At 45.6% G+C, this 17,332-nt stretch overlaps 1 protein-coding gene across 6 annotated transcripts in view; it reads right to left on the reverse strand.

Moving 5' to 3' along the window:
- Positions 1–17,332, reverse strand: part of LOC147458465 (uncharacterized) — a 106,952-nt gene that overhangs the window by 59,789 nt on the left and 29,831 nt on the right. For all 6 annotated transcript variants that reach the window (XM_086513090.1, XM_086513087.1, XM_086513088.1 and 3 more), the window contains exon 3: positions 10,730–10,801. In XM_086513090.1, coding sequence (XP_086369216.1) covers positions 10,730–10,801 — 72 coding nt within the window. The remainder of the gene's footprint in view (positions 1–10,729; positions 10,802–17,332) is intronic.

The following is a 17,332-nucleotide window of genomic DNA, read 5'->3' on the forward strand; positions in this document are numbered from 1 at the left end:
GAACCGTCTGGTGTCGTATTCTTCTCTCTCTCTCTCTCTCTCTCTCTCTCTCTCTCTCTCTCTCTCTCTGTGTGTGTGTGTCTCAGCACCTTCATTCACAATAGCATTCACTTTGTTTGTGATCATTGTACTCTCTCCTCACTAAAGGAACGGAATGCTCTCCCTTCCATAAGTAAAAGGAACCCTTGAGCACAGTTCGGAGCACTAATCTTGAGCAAGATCAACATTCAGTTCCGTTGCACCTTACACGCAAATAGCCTGAAAAGGTCCAGGCCACAAGATATAGATGCTTTTACAACCAAGCGCTCCCCAGACCGCAGCTTGGAGGTTTTGAAAGTACAAGTAAATGTCCCCCAACCGCAGCCAACTTGCTCTTCAATACTCCTCCCCAAAAAACCCGAGCCATAAGTAAAGTACGACTTTTCAATCACAATTTCCTCTTGAATACTCCTCCCAAGAAAGCCGGAGCCACGAGTATCCAAAAGGTTTTTTCAAAAAGTGAAAAAACTAGCTTCAAAACTAGAATCAAGCAATCTCAAATCGACACCAAAACAAGTTCAAAACAAATTCTATTTCAAACAAGTATCTAAATACATAAAAATTTGTCGCTATAAGTCGAACTTTAAGGACAACTGGCTTGTCTTTCTACATCAAATTGATGATACTTTCCACATCTGGATGGTCGCACCATTCTTGTACTGCCAAGGCATGCCCAAAAGAGCGTCGCAATTGCCAAACTTCATGATGGGGAAATCTGCCTTTCCATGGTACCATTGGATAGTGACCGAAAAAGAACCAATGAGGCATAAGATCTTTCGAGTTTGCCATGTGACTAACTCAACTTCAAGGTCTCCAGCAAATTGGTCATATTCGAAGTCCATCTGCTTAAGGAAGTCTGGACGGATGAAATTCTTGGTAGCTGCCGGGTCAAAGAAGATAAGTGCCTTTAAGCCGTTGATTTTTCCAAATGCTTTGCACGGTTCATTGGAACTTGCAAGATTTATGCCATAAACGTTGGGAACAAGTCCAACCGCAATTTTAGCTCTTTTAGCAGGAGGTTCTCTTGGGGTTCTACTTGTTGTCTAAGCAGAAGTTTGCTCGAAAGGTCTATCTGCTCTCTGAGGGCATGTACAAAATTATGTCCTGTTTGAAAGCATCCAAAACATCGGCCTTCTTGCAATAGAATCTCGTTGTTGTAACTTGTGCCGTCAAACCTGGCCTTTGTGTTGGAGTTTCATGAGAATCCGACATGGTCCATAAGTTCTTGCATTGTAGCAACTTGTTTGGATAAACATTACTCCTCTGAAGGTGATGGAAGTCCAATAGTATAACGTTTGCTTCTTCATCTAATAATCAGTCATTATTAGATGACGAGTTTTGATACTTGTGAGTCTGCGACAAATGGCTTGAGAGTTTTACAATTTTATTTTGTTGCTGTATTGCTGAATTTTACATACAACAGACTTTTATTTTGTTGCTGGCAGCTCAATTTTATATTCAGCAAACTTTTATTTTGTTTGTGGCATGTGCCATGTGGATTTGTTTCTGCCATCTATGATCTGATTACGATGTTATGATTTTTCGACAATTTGTTTATGAGCATTGAGTTTGACAGATTTATGACAAATCGCATGATTCACGTCTTGTCTAAATTTCGAAGTGTGTTTTAATAATGCTGGTCATTGTGTGAAAATAGAGTGTAATCTCTCTTTGTGTAGAGTCTAGACACTTATTCTCTAATTACGCAATGGAATGTTTTGTAAGTTAGTCTTGTTTACCAATGGTACGTACTGCTTACGTACCTTAACCGAGGACCGTCCCTTAAGTACGTTCCATACGTACATGATCCGACCCGTACCTTACATACCTTTCCACCTTGCACCCTAGAGTCATGACCGGGCTATGTCACTTGGTGTGCATTTTCTATGGGGTGCCTTGAATGGCTCTAGAGACACGCGACCTAGAATTGGGACCAAGGCTTGAAAGCAATTTCTATACCATGCCTTTGTCAAAGGAGCAACGGAGAAGGGTCAATCGGGTGGTGATCTCGTCTACAACCGCGAGCAAACCTTCTTTGGGAATCGGGCAGCCAATGGATCTCGGATCTATCGCGACATATCTCCTCGTAGACGACCTCGTATTGTGTACCGCTAACTGAACCGACAAGGGTGCACAAACCGCAAGCAAGCTTGCCCTACGAGGTGTCAGAACATAGAGAAAATGGGGCACTAGGAGAGAGAAGAGAGATTGTTGGCAAGAGGGGTAGAGGAGAAAAACGTTGGTACGAAAACTCAAGAGAGAGGACAGAGAAACGTTGCAATTTGCTCTAGAAAGAGAAATTGAAGGAAGTAATGAAGCAATCCGAGATCTGTCATCTCAATTTGCTTAGCCATGGTCTGTCGTATCTCCAATCCAAGAAAGTGATGAAGCAAGCCGAGATCTGTCATCGCAAACTCCTTAGCCAAGGTCTCCATAGTACTACGGATGGCTCAATATGGCTACTTGTAATCACAAGATCATCCACATAAAGGAGAATAAGAGTCACCAATCCTCCGTCACTATAAGTATACAAATTTAGGTTTGCAAAAGGACGTCGAAAGGAGTGTCGTAGGATGAGCAATTTGTCTACATGTACCACGGTCGAGGAGGCTTGCTTCAGGCCATAGAGAGCCTTCCACAACCTGCAAACCATGTCACTAAAATCTCGATCCAAGAACCCTGGAAGTTGCTCCACATATACCTCCTTCTCTATGCCACCATTGAGAAAAACCAAAACTACATCCATTTGGTAAACGGTCCACTCGAAAAAGGCAGCAAGGGCAAAAACAGTCTGAATGGTCGCCATCCTGGCAGTCGATGCAAAGGTCTCGTCATAGTCCACACCATGTCTCTGAGAGAAGCCCTTCGCAACGAATCATGCCTTGCGCTTATCCAAAGAACCATCAGATTTGTACTTGGTCTTGTAGACCATTTGACACCAATCACCTTCCGCTTGGCAAGCTGTAGAACCAACACCCAAGTGCAATTCTTCGTTATGGAATCAAGCTCTTTCTCCATGGCCAACATCCACTTTGGTTATGAAAGTGTCTCCTCAATTGTCAGAGGATCTTTGTCCTTGATCGTTGTAGACATCAACCTTTCAAAGTATAGTTCACCTATAGTAAAGTCCCACCTGTCTTAGCAATCCTAAGTTGCTGAGAATGTCGCGTCATACAGGCATCATGCCAATCCCATGGAAAATCTCAAGTAGCTGCATCTCGCAATGTCTCCACCAATAGCCACTTCGATACCGTGTTTAACTTGCTCCCTACAGAAGAAGCTACTAGTATGTCTGGCTCTACCTTTGCAAAATGGTGAGGACCACTGTCATATGTATCATTTGGAATCAGTGCAATCTCCTCGTAGCCTGAGGGACAAGAATAGGAGAAGAGGGTTCATCAACCTCGAGGAATATCGTCGTTGCGATCTCTAAGTACCAACAAATCTGCATGAGGGACCAAAATAAGAGAAGAGGTTTCATCAACCTCAAGAGAAACATCGTCGTCAAGATCTCCAAATATCAGCAAATCTACAGTTGTCGTGGAAGACTTGGGAGCGAAAGACCCCTTTCAAGGAATATGCTCGTCGAAAACCACATCAAAGCTGAGTACAACGACCTTCTTCACCGGATCATAGAGTCAATATCCCTCCAAAAGACTTATGTATTCAACAAAGAACATTCATTTGGACTTGGGTTCAAACTTCCCCCTCTACCCCTTCGGTACATGGATGTATGCATCGCTCCCAAATATCCGAAAATGAGAAACATCTATGAAGTATCTCTTGTTGGAGTTCTTGCATCTCGTTAATGTGATCCCTCATGGATGAGGGCTTCGCATCCAAGGTCCTCACTGCACCTCCAAAGCTATTCTCTTCATCAAAAAGACTTGATCATATAAAGATGAAAGCTGATCCCAAATTAGCTTCGGTCTTTCATCAATCGGATGTAACAGATGAAGAATCGTTACTATTGAGAATGATAAATGACCGGATTCGAGCATTGACACGCTCCCATAACTTCACTTCTACAAGATCCTTAGGCTCCTTCAAGCTCGTAAGAGTCGAAGACCGCCATCATGGTCACTTTCCAAATGGCATAGTTATCGCCATTCAATTGTCGATCCGAGGAAAAAGTAGGAAGGGTGGGTATCTTGATTGGTTGATCACCTACGCCGGAGTAGAACTAGGACCAATCTCCCCACTCTTGGTTGACAGAATACCATAATTGACAAAAGCTCCATCCTAAACTTCCTCTCATCGCACTTTTTCATCATGGACCAAGTGACCATCAGAATCGTCACTCCTCTCCATCATGCAAGAACTTGGGCATGTGAATAGACTAGGTCGAGGTAGAGGAAGGGAAACCCTTAAATCTGCCGGCTACAATCAAAATCAATCCCAAATCAGTGAAACACAGTAGAACAACAGTAAACAATCACTTTTCGTTTGCGAAAACTCAGCACCAAAAACTGGCATAGATCACCAATCCAACTCGAGAGCACACCATGGCTCTAATATGATGTCGTCTCCAACAACGAGAAACCTCCTCTCGGTGTTAAGACTTACACCACTCTGCTCCTTCACAGGTCTAGGGCATGCATGTACGGCTAGTGTGCCTCCGGGATGGCCACCCTTTGCATATGCATTTTCTCTGCATTGTTCGGCCGCCCACTTATGGGCCGGCCGGCCACTTTGTCCGGGCACCCTCATACTTCATATTTATTTCTTGTTGGGTTGTGGGAGATTTTTCCAAGCATTGCCCTACCTCCCCTGGGGCACCTATTTATGGGGGCAGGGGGGGTACACACTTCCATCATCTGATTGTGTATTGGGTCTTCTGCCCATGGTACTCATGGGGGGCTAATCGCCCCCTCTTCACCATATCTTGCGTTTGTGATCTACTCTCTCTCTCTCTCTCTCTCTCTCTCTCTCTCTCTCTCTCTCTCTCTCTCTCTCTCTCTCTCTCACATGGTATCAGCAGCTTCAGGCTCTCCATGGTCCGAGTGCATCTTCCGCATCTAGTTCTCCTCCCAAAGGATAAAATCACCCAGAGTTTTCTGCAGATCTGCCAGCGTTTTGCAAAAGCCAGCCACGCGATCGAACTTGGAGAGTTTTCATCGAGAAGGACCTTCTCTGAGGCTTCTCCACATGCGTTTTTGGCTCCTACACCTGACGATCACATTGTGGCTGCCAGCGTTACACTTCTGGGACATTTCAATTGCCGGAAAACCCTCTACTCCACCTGCGTTTTCAGAACAGCAGGGCAGCGTTTATGCAACAAAGGGGGAGCGCTAGCCATACCCATTCGGATCTTGCCTTTCTTCCCGGTTTTGCATCCGGTGCATTGCCGGCGAGAATCCTCTTTATCTGCTACAGATTTCAGCCATACATACCTGCTACTTTTCTTCTGTTTCCAGCCCTCCGACGGCTGTGCACACAAAGATAAACCCTCCCCATGTCACAGGGACGTGGCAACTGTTAACTATGTCACGAGGACATGGCAACTGCTAACTTTAGTTGTTGGTTTCTTTCCAATGGGTTTTGCTTTATTTTTGAGACCCTCTCCTTGAAGTAGCAAACGGTCGGACATTGTATAGCCAATGTGAATGGTAGTTTCACCCGCAGATGGGTAGTGGTCGGCACTCGAATTCGTATGGTAAGAGGATGTCTAGGCTCAAAGCAAGATCATCTAGGTCCCCCCGTCGCACTTAGCAAGTTGGTAGATACTAGGAAGTGAACTCAATAAAGGCCTAAAGTCAAGGTGTGACTACCAACAGAAAGCATCTGACAGTTGGGCCACATTGCACTTTTGGATGCGGTCCCAATGAGGATAGATGGTCAGATGACCACAGGGAGCCCAACAGAATCGTTTCCTAAAATTTAGGGAACTGCTATTTTGGGCCGGGAAATGTGTTCGCGTCATTACCTCCGGTATGACTAGCGAAACATTTTACAACTCTCCCGCGAAGTCAACTGGGCGAACAGTCGGGAGATTTTTAAGCAGCAAACACGAAACGGGAAAATGCTTGTAAATGCGCCAAGTGGCACACTTTGGTGCACATTCCTCATGCAAGAAGAGTTGGCGCTGAATTTGATGCTGGGAGAGGCGTCATTTGCTATCTGTCTCACAGGTTAAGAGCTATGGAGTGCTTCCTTTCCCCCTTATGTACAGTGCGGTGCCAGAAGTGATGCCCTGCACGCTACGCACTACCCTCTCTCCCCCCTACGAGCAGTATGTTATGCCCCACTAGTGGGCTTTTCATTTGACCAATGTACAGTTATGTGGGTTCATGCGCGATTGCCGAGGCAAGAGCCTCTTGCGCAGGTACTGGATTAGCTAGCGGCTAATCCCCCGCAGGTACAAGTGAATTCGGAGAGGTTTTACGTCAGAAATCTCGTCCGATTCAAAGGGCAAGTAGCCCTACAGGTGCGGGAGCTCGAGGTCTTGCTACAGATGCGACCGGCACGCGAAACGGAGCCCAAAACAGGGAATTGCAGCCTGCTGTGTATTTTTGCAGGTTTAGGGTTTCGGCCCTAAACGGACCCTAATACCCCCAGGAGGTTCGGGGACGCGAGGGGACCGCTGTACACGTGAACTGGTGCATTTTTGGGGAGAATTCAGCGTGCTGCAGATTCTCGCCAGGTTTTGCAAAGTGTTTGTATGCGTCGGGAAAGTCACCCATTGCGTGGGGATACTGACTATGAAGCGTCCTAGTACAGTTATGCTGCCGAAATCGGGCCTGAACAGGTGTTTCTTAGCCTAGATTGTGAGGGGTAGCTTGTAGGAGATCACAGGTTTTATTCCCTATGTTAAAGAATAAAGAAATACCGAAAGGGGTGCCAATTTTGGGGCCTACAGGTTGTCGGCGTTTGCTCGGAGCATTCTAGCTTCAGAGCCGTGTGTGTACTTAGGTGTTAATCCCCGTTACAAGTTACCTTTGCAAAGTACTCTGTGTGTGTCTAAAGTAAAGAATTCCAGGTGAAAGCCAACGCCTACCGCCCCACGGGCCGGTTTCACTCCACACCCTCTACACCGCTCTGGACCCTGCCAGGAGCATACGAGCACGCTGAAAATCACTGGACAGCAGCGTTTTCATCACCTCGCAGTTGTGTTTTAGGGGAACGGTAGCATCTTGGCTTGTGTTTTTCACAGAGGATGAAGTTACCTCCTATCAGGACACCGTCCGATGGTGGTCCATGCGGTGTCTCAGTGTGACTGCTGCTCAGTACACGGTATCTTTGACCTCCACTTGATCATCTACATACGTACGATCCTTGGGAGATCCATTCATTCCAGCCATCATTCGGCGGTTGCGCACTACCGAGGGGGTGGTGTCTTGTGGTTTGCTATGGACACATCTATGCACTCATCAGAGGAGTTCACACGAGATATGGCCATGCTCATGGCATATGGGATTACACCACCATCTTTGGTGGACAAACACTTATCACTTGACCTCGACACGTGAGATCACTTGCTTACACAAGAGCATCTACATGGACTTAGGGAGAGGCTCTTGGATCTCTTCTTGAGCAGGTTCATTGCTTGCATCTACAGACTGGAGTGGGACTTCAATGCTTTGGACACTCTTGAAGAGTTTACCTGTGAGATGCGGGAGATCAGGCATCCCGCGACTACATCCGGAGTCACCCGGAGATTGGCTTGGATGGTAGTGGAGTTACTCTTCTACACTCTTGATCGTTTGGATTGCTACCTTCAAAGTTGCTTACATTCACCCTCGGTAACCTTGCAGCAGACTTATCTCCCAACCTCAACAGTAGGCCACTCCTAGCTCATTCACATTGAGAGCCGCACCGAGATGCGGTTTGGTGGCGTTGTTGGCGTGGATTCTGTTTTGGTTGACACCGAAGGATTGGAGGCAAGAGATACAGGCCAGACGGCACAGACATCTTGGTCTGGCCACTTCACTTCACAGCACAGACTTTTGAGTCTTGCTTTCCCCTCATCTTGGATTAACCTACCTACTGACAGGACACCATCCGGTGGTGGTCCATGCAGTCTCTCGGTGACTGCTGCAACTTACGGTAGCTTCTAGAGTGTAGACTGTTTAGTCTCGCTTTCCTTGTTTCAGAGGACATTTATAGCGCACATTGCTACATCTGGCCTTCCTGGAGTTTTACACAGCTTAGCCACCTGGCCACCCTGGGTTACAGGTTCATGCATTGATAGGCTTGCAGTCATCCTCGTGACGGTTCCTGGGCTTCCCCATTTTCTCGAGACGGTTTTACTATAGACACCACAGATCCTATTGGGCAAGACACTTGCAGGTGTATTGGCACTTCTTTTACGACAAGGAGTCCTTTTCACACTCAGTTCGAGACCTTCACATAATACCTTCACCTTGTATTGGCGGAGTACAGCAGTTTGCTACACTGCTCGTGACGGCATTTTCCTAGGAGACCTCTCGGCGGTCGTGACACCCCAAACTGCTGCTACACTCGTGGAGTTCACCGGAGTATTGTCCTTTAGTGGACATCACAGCAAACATCTTCATCATTTGCCTCACATCTTCGGCTTCACGCAGTTTGTTTAGCTTACACCACTCTGCTGCTTCACAGGTCTAGGGCATGCATGTATGGCTACTGTGATGGCCACCCTTTGCATATGCATTTTCTATGCATTGTCCCACTGCCCACTTTGTCCGTGCGCCCTCATACTTGATTTATATCTTGTTGGGTCGTTTGTGGTCTATTGTCTCTCTCTCTCTCTCCCCTCTCTCACACTTCCGCGCACGCGCTCTCACACTCGGGACCGGGCATCCAAATCTCGAATCTATCACGAAAAAGATCTCCTCGAAGACCTACAGTTACTGCCCACCGAACAAGCACGTGTACAAACCGCAAGCAAGCTTGGCATGTAGGGTGTCAAAACAGAGAGAGAAGAGAAATCGTTGGCAAGAGGGATACAGAGAGAAAAAACGCTAGAGAGAGGAGAGAGAAAACGCTACAAACTGCTCTAGAGAGAGAATTTAGCCTAAATGCTAGAATGTGAACACTCACTATAAAAGACCTACTACACACATTTAATAGCAAAACTGCATAATACTAGAGACTCTGATCCGGGAAACTCTAGGACCCGGTCCCCCATCAGGGAAGCCTATTGGGTGGGCAACACTATGGAATGCACCACCAAAAAGGTACGTCTACCTCAAGTAAAAGGCACACCCACAAAACAACCCTCACTCCCTAATTGTTCCTGGGACATACAAACGCCACCACCAGACAGGAAACTACACTCTTAACACCTTAGCTTATGCTGTTCATCAGTTTGGGTCAATAGACAATGGTTACTTTCATTGTTACGGAAATATCACCTTTCATGTGTTGCTTGTTGAGGATATGGTTGACTATGCGTCCTGCATTGATTCGATAGAGATCACAATACTTGGGAGGACCTTGAGAGGCAACTCTTGATACGGAATGCATATGTGAAAGTCCAAGAAGGACAATAGTTTGGCTAGAGGACTCACATTGATTAGGCTAGACGGTGTGGTCCGATAGCATCTCTACATCATGGTTACCGGGAACGAGAAATCAAAACGGGGAACGTGGAATAGCAACTCCCATGAAATGTCATTCCTTGTTACGGATATTCACGTTTGAAACATGGAACCGGGATTCGGAACGGGAACTTAGAATGGGAATGGGGAACGGGGACCTAAAAACGGCCATTCCCTGTAACTATGCTCTACATAGCTGGTGCGAGGCTTCTTTGCTAGATGTGGATTTCAATGGCAGTGTACATGGAATCCGACATGGTGTTGCTACTCGTATGCTAGAGATTGATGTTGTTTTTTCTTTTGATTGGCACACCACCATTAGAGGACAGACACATTGCCTTCTCATGAGGGGTGGTGGGCGTTGTTTGCCCCCTCCTGCGAATCGATTGTCACTCTCGTGAGACTCTTGTTTTCTCAATTGCTCAGACTAGTCATCATGGTCATCATTTATGACTTGCCTTTCAAGATGTTGCACTGCTTGACAAGCGACCAGACTTTCACCAGCAACCTATTCTTGTAGTGGATTCGTTCGCAAGCTATCTTGTAATGATCCTGTTTTCCACAAAAAGGAGGCAGCTCTTTGGAGATTATGGATTCTGGATGCCGTCCCCTTGCCAAAGCTGATATGAAATCCTGATGCGTGGCAGTGGCCCTCTGAGCAGATTGATGGGGAGCCAGTCTACTTCTTTGAATACATTGTTTGCATCAGGGCAGCAGGTCCTTCTGAGGGAGCGGCACCCCTCACTATCCATGATGGCCATACCGGACATGTTAGTCTTTTTCAAACTCCATGATGTGCTTAGTGCTCATTGACCATGCATGTAGATGCCTTCATGTCATCATGCAATCACCAAATCTGCTTGACACTTCGAAGAAAAATTTGCTTGCTTGACCAGATTAAGAATTGTACCTATGTTTAAATTCAAAGAATAAACAAAAGACAAAGCAAGGTCACCAATTGCCTGAACAATTTGATTTGCTAGTCTCCTAAGAATTCGAATCCTAGCCTATTGGAAGGCCCTACTACGACGAAAACCCTCCAAGTTTCTATATACTAAGTTGCGCCTCCGATTTATTCAAACACAACCTTACCAGGTTCAAGCTGACACTACTAAATATGCTAACTAGGAGAATTGACTAACAAGCTACAAAAGATTTTTATAACATACCGTATCAAATTGCTCAGCCTTGATGTACGCCTTCATGAGTGTTGTATAAGTCACCCGATCTGGAGTCATTCCCTTGTACATCAAGTAAATAAAGAATCAGAAACAAAGTTCTCTCTAAAATTTCTCTTATGATTAAAAAACGTAACCAACCCAAAAAACAAAGCCATAACATGGTACCAAGACACAACAACATTCAAAGCCACATTTTATAGATCCTGGGGAGCTGGCACTTCCAGTCATCGCAGCAGACGTTGTATCATTTTCAACTCCTCAAACCAAGAATGCACTTCACAATACACAAGCAAGCACTCAAAAAATACCATTTTCAAGTCTCACAACAGTCAGACCATTGGACTGCATTTAATGTAGTTCTTTTGCTCGCATGAAGAATTATGGGTCTCTAAATTGTTAAATGAAGTGCAGAGCAAGGTGCAAGTGGAAACAAGCAGGGTTTAAGACAAAAAGAGCACCTAATGGACAAACGACTCCAACTTGAGGGCCCATGCTCCGATGGCATAGTAAACATACCAGATGGTGTTTAGAGGCATGAAGTTAGAAAAGAGACCAATATCAAAATGAGAATTAACGATAAGCCTGAGAACAACTTAAATATGTATAATGCTGATAGTGTGGTTGGGAATGTTTGAAAAAGGCATGCAGACAAGCCCAATCCAGATGACTTGAATGCAAAACATGTCACGTAATTGGGGCCCTGAGATAATGCTGAGAGCTTACTTAATTCTATGGCAGTTAAAAGCTTACTTGATTTTATGGCAGTTGAAAAACCAACAAAGAAAATTAACCACCCATGATAATCAAAAAACCAGAAACTGAGAGAATGACCCCCTTTCTGAAGGCCAGATTAATGGAAAAATTGACTCCCTTGTGAGGGCCAGATAGATGAATTCTAAGGCCTGGATTTCATCTATCCAGCCCTCTTCCTTCCAAATGAGTTTCATAGATTCTCAAAACACAGAGGACCATCATGTTGAGCACTTCCGTGATCTGCATCAAGTTACAAAGGCTTCAAAAACTTCGCAAACCAATAAATCCATTGCTTGGAAATATTGCCAAAGACAAATCCATGGTCATACACTCAAGGACTCAAAGCTGCAGGGAGAAGGAGAATGGAAGCTAAATAAATAACCATGCTCTAACGTTATGAAACTCTTCTGCTTCTTTAGAAGGTTTTTCTCTACCGCCGTAGCTAGAATAGTAGAGAATTGTAGAAACAGGAGCAAGAGACGAAAACAGCTCTGAAAGAGGCCGCGGATGACTGTAAACATGCCCTAGGGGCTGTATGTGTGCTCTGCAGGAAAGGGACAAAGACAGAAAAGGAGATGCATTTTCGTATGTTTGGGCAAGAGAGACACTGCTAATTTAGCCACAAGCCACCCATTTTGGCCGACACTTCTCCCCTCCGTCAATGTCGCTGATTGGGGGCAGGCCCTCCTGGCCGTCCATCCTGCCCCCATTACTGGACAGCATCAGCGTAGAGGGCTGATGGATGCATGACATCTCAGCACTCAAATCGCAAAGGGAAAAAGCTCACATTCATCAGGCAGTTTGAAGTTGCCTTCTCTAAAGGTAATTTCACAAGAGAATCCGAGCTGTCTTGTTAGTATGTATCTAAAGGAGACTGCCAGCAATTGGTGGATGGCCTGGGCCCCGCACATTGGAAGGAAAAAAGCCCAAGAATTGGGGTGAGTTTACGATCCCAAAAGGAATATCAGTCTACCTCAGTATATATAGAAAAATCTCGAGGTTCTCCTCAAAGTCACTCGCTATCACTTTGGCAGATGGAGATAAGATGGGAAGTTTAAAGCCAATTTGCAACCTTTTGTGCGAAAAGAGTATTAAGGTGTATCCCCATGAAACCTTGCCTATCACCTATCATGATGCAGTCAAGCCAACTATGAGCTGCCTTGAATTAGAGATGGGGAGTGTTGGAAGTGGCCCCCCGAGCGCCTTGAGGATGTGGGGAGGGTGGGAACCCACCCTTGGTCACCTCAAGACCATAAAAATTAAACCTTGGGTGACCATGAGTTACGAGTATGAACTCAAGGGCCACAAAGCTTGGGGATGGTGGGAGGAAGCGCATGAAAGAGAGATAGCTATGACTGTTGTGCTCAAACCCACCCTCGTCAAAATCGAAATTGGAGCTCTCGTTGATACATCTCCACCCAAAAAGTTACATCTCCTAAAAATCTGATAAAATGTCCAGAAAAAAACTAAACAACTATAATAAATTGGTCGGGCATGTTTAGCAAAAAACAAAGATACAATCTCATGAGGGATAAGGAGGGTAAAAAAACATCATCATCGTCCTCGCTGTCCCACGATGTCCAACATCGGTCGGTGTCGAATCTCGTCAATTTCCTCCATGGTAAGTACTTTGACAGTGTATCTTCTGTGCTCTAGTAAAGTAGTCCACAATTGTTTGTTGTAGTCTCCATCGATGTCATGATGCTTCTCGTAGTCGTGAGCGTCTGGATCTCCCAAGCTCAAGGGCTCGGTCAATCAATGTATCTCTGGTGCAGGTGGATTGTAAATCTTGTTGCGGTGCCTGCTCCTCTGCTTGCATAGTAGCTAGTCTAAAGAAGTTTGTGATTTGTCTCTGGGACTATCTCTCTGTCACAAACTGCTGACATGTCAAGCCATTGAAGACTCACAGGATTAGGACGCCTTGAGACTAGCCCTAGCCAACCTGCAAATTCCGGCTGAGGAGCCTTAACCCTAGCAGAAGCAGAAGCAGAAGAAGAAGAAGTCTTCACCAACTTTCACGTTCTTGCTCAGTGGCCTCATTATTAAAAATGGATTAGCATTAAATACCCTAACCTTATGGAACCAGCCGAGGGGCCTAAAACCTTAAAAATAAAGTATGACACCCACAAACACTCAATTGCGTGGAGAGGTGATGATGTGGCAAGTTGTACAGCTGTTTCTGCATTTTGCGCCGATTGTGGTGGCGTAGCATGCTGTGCGGACAGCCCCAAAGGACGCTAGGCTTTTGGGACCTCTAGCTTTTTGAATTACTGTTTTTCATGTAAGTTGCTTTCAGGGGCATGGGGCCTTTAAATAAGCCATGTGGGCTTTCACTCTGGCATTCTATCTGCAGGTGAAGCGGAGTAGACCAACAAGTGTTGTACCTTGCTGAAGCAATATACAAAAATGCTGAAAGGGGCGCAACAGCATTGCATTTTGGGGGTGGAACTCCGCCACTCTATGTCTTGTGTGGACTCTCTTTCAATTCAATGTATTAAAGTGCCTAAAAGTCGGTTCAATCTGTTCTTTTGAGTTGGCACGTGGTGTCGTCTCGTCACAGTGGTATGAGAGCTTCAATAGTGTGCTTTTCTGAAAGCATACCACTCCTCTCAAGAACTGTCAGGTGCAACAGAAGTGTTTAAGGATTTAGCTTGCATCTAGTACTCCGCAGTTTGTTCAATCTGTTCTTTTCCATTGGCACGTGGTCTCGTCTCGTCACAGTGGTATGAGAGCTTCAATAGTGTGCTTTTTTGAAAGCATACCACTCCTCTCAAGAACTGTCAGGTGCAGTGGAAGTATTACTCCGCAAAAACACAAGGGTTACTTTACTTCACTTGAAAGAACTGAACTGAAGTTAATGAAAGAGAGACGCAAAGCGAGAGAGAAAAGAGAGACGACACCCCATGTCGAGTCCCAACCACCCTCAAGGGCCCCCTTGCTTTGTTGCCAAAGCAGTTACTTGCTTTATTACTTGCACAAATGTTGATACAATGATGCTAAATGCTGATGATGTTGAGATGCTAATGGATACTTGATGCTACTGGGGTATTGGGGTATTGCGGGTACTAAAGGTACTAATGGGTATTGAGGGGTACTACGGGTACTGGGGTAATGCTCCTACTGAGGGGTGTTGCAGGTACTCAAGGTACTCGGGTACTGCACCTACTAGAGATCCCTATGCTGAGCTAGGCAAGAGCCAAGCCAGAACACAAGGGGTGCTAGACAATGGGGTACTGTGTCGACGATGACGAGGCTATGGCTGAATGCTGAAACGCTAACGATGTCAATGGCTAGTATCTGCAACCATGACGAGGCTATGGCCTGAAGTCTGATGGCGATCATAGGTTGAAATCGCTGGCTGTTCTGGGCTGAAAACGCTGAGGTACTGGCCTACAAACACTGAGGCTGTAGGTCCTTTTGCTGCTCCTGCCTCTTCTACTTCTCCTAGTGCTGGCAATGCTGCCCATACAAGCCTGAAAATCTGGTAGAGCAGTGTCAAATGAGCCCCCACAATCCAGAAGATAAAAAGTCACTTATTAATAAAATGCAAGGCTAAGAAGCGGTTCACATGCCGCTAAGTGCGCATGCTAAAATGCGGTATTGTGCAAGAGAGGGTATGCAACTATGACCGGCCTCAACATGCACGTCCTTCTAGAGGCTCACAAGGGTGCTAGACTAGGGTCTAAGCTAAGACTAACGCTATACTATAGCAAAAGCTTGTCGACGTGGCACAAGTGAAGTGCACACGTGACACCCCCCCTGTTAAAGGTGAGGCACAACTGCTGAACTTCCACCTGTACTTCGGATGTTGAATGCTTTTCATGCTCGTGGATGCATAAGCCGATGGAAACTCCTTCAAACTTGTGGATACTATGGATGTAGGTATTGTTGCTATGTAAACACCGACCATGCAAGTTGCTAGGTAGCCTTACTATTGGCGCAGAATACCAACCTTGATGCTGACTCTGCCTTGCAAGCAAGTATGCCCACTCGAATAGTCCTGTCGTGAAAACGTTGCGAATGAAGATGAAAGGTAAGGGTGCTCGGAGGTATTTCCAATGGTTCCATGTCGACCGAAGTTGGATGCACACTATATGAGAATGTGAATGCAGAAGAGGGTTAGGGATTCTTTCTCCTACTCCTTCCGTATCCGCATAGGAAGCAAGTAGATCCCGGTACTCAAGATCTAGACTCTTGTGGATCCGATGTCGATCTTCGTTCATAGACATAGCGATGAAGACGGGAGCGCGCCCGATGCGCGATGGACTAAGGGTGGGAGTGTCTAATAAGTCCCAGATCGCGACACGAAGATTCTTTGGGTTCTTGGTGTCCTTGAGATACTTGGGTAACTTGGGGTTCTTCCCTTGAGTTCGCAAAACCGAAGTACACACAGAGCTTTCATACCAATGTCACGTGCAACGCACACAGAGCTCCGATACCAATGTCAGGTGCAATGCACACAGAGCTCTAATACCAATGTCAGGTGCAACGGAAGTGTTTAAGGATTTAGCTCGCATCTAGTACTCCGCACAAACACAAGGGTTACTTTACTTTATTTGAAAGAATTGAGCTGAACTGAATGAAAGAGAGGGAGAGACGCAAAGAGAAAGAGAAAAGAGAAACGACACCGCATGTCGATCCCAACCACCATGCTAACGGGTACTTGATGCTAATGATGCCGGGTACTACTAATTGATGGGTTAGTGGATGCAGAAGCATACTCCCTAATCACCAATGATTAGCACTATACTATGGAGGGTGAAGCCTTTGCTTAACCATGGTGTTAGGGTTAGGATTAGAGAGATGGTGATTAGGGTTAGCTTATGCCAAAAGCAAGAGGAGAGAGAGAGAGAGAGAGAGAGAGTATACACACAATGATAGGACTCAAAGTGCAATTGATTGATTAGAAAGTAGCCTCTATATATGCTTGGTGCTTTACAATCATTGGCTAGATGGGTTGCATCCTTTAGCTATTGGACGAATTTGGACCATGTCATCAATTATCTCTGTCTAGGTGGCTAGAGGGCTTTCCCACAAGGTGTTACAAGCTGGGCTTACCCTTACAATCGCCCCCTTAAGCCAAACTTAGGGTTTTACAAAGACTCTATGTATTTTGGTTTACACGGCTAGCACATAGATTTCTCACAGATAAGGGTTGTTGCACATAACTCAAAAGGCACTACATTCACAAAACTGTCTGCCCTCAGACACAAACGAGGATGAAGTTACACAAATTTGCCTCCCTAATGACAATGGGTGTAGGCACACAAACTTCTCCTTACACATCAGGGTGTAGGTCTTATAATGCAACAAACCCCGCACCTTATCAAGCCTCCCCTAGCACACAAGTCTCCCAAACACAAGGGTAGACACACAAAGCTTCCCTATCACAAATGAGGATGACACACAACTGAGTGCACACAAATCCATATGGTTATTGTTGTTTGTAGTTTGCAGGAATTTCTCCCCCACACAAATCTGCAACAAGTTGTCATTATCTTCATCTTAATGTTGTTGTCTTTGTTCGATGTTGTCGTCTTCATGCTGTTTTGTTGACCTTTTGTCTTCGTCATGTTGTGGTTTTGATCTTCATTGGTCCATTTTTCCAAGAATCCGGTTGGTACCACCAGACGAAAGAAATGCGACGCCGATCGCAGACGGTTCAAAAGAAGCATGTGTAGCACCGCCGAACAAGGTGCCTTTTGCAGCAGCGGCCACGGCCTATAAGCGGACCCGAAATCTCTGTAAATTACAGTTTACCACCCCTTTGAGATCCGTCCAATGGGCCCTTATGGTATTGAGTGTGTAGCTTCTCTTCAAGGGTCAACACAACCTTAA

The sequence above is a fragment of the Adiantum capillus-veneris genome, chromosome 5 (assembly GCF_014529385.1).
Source record: "Adiantum capillus-veneris isolate H3 chromosome 5, ASM1452938v2, whole genome shotgun sequence".
Taxonomy (NCBI): Eukaryota; Viridiplantae; Streptophyta; class Polypodiopsida; order Polypodiales; family Pteridaceae; genus Adiantum; species Adiantum capillus-veneris.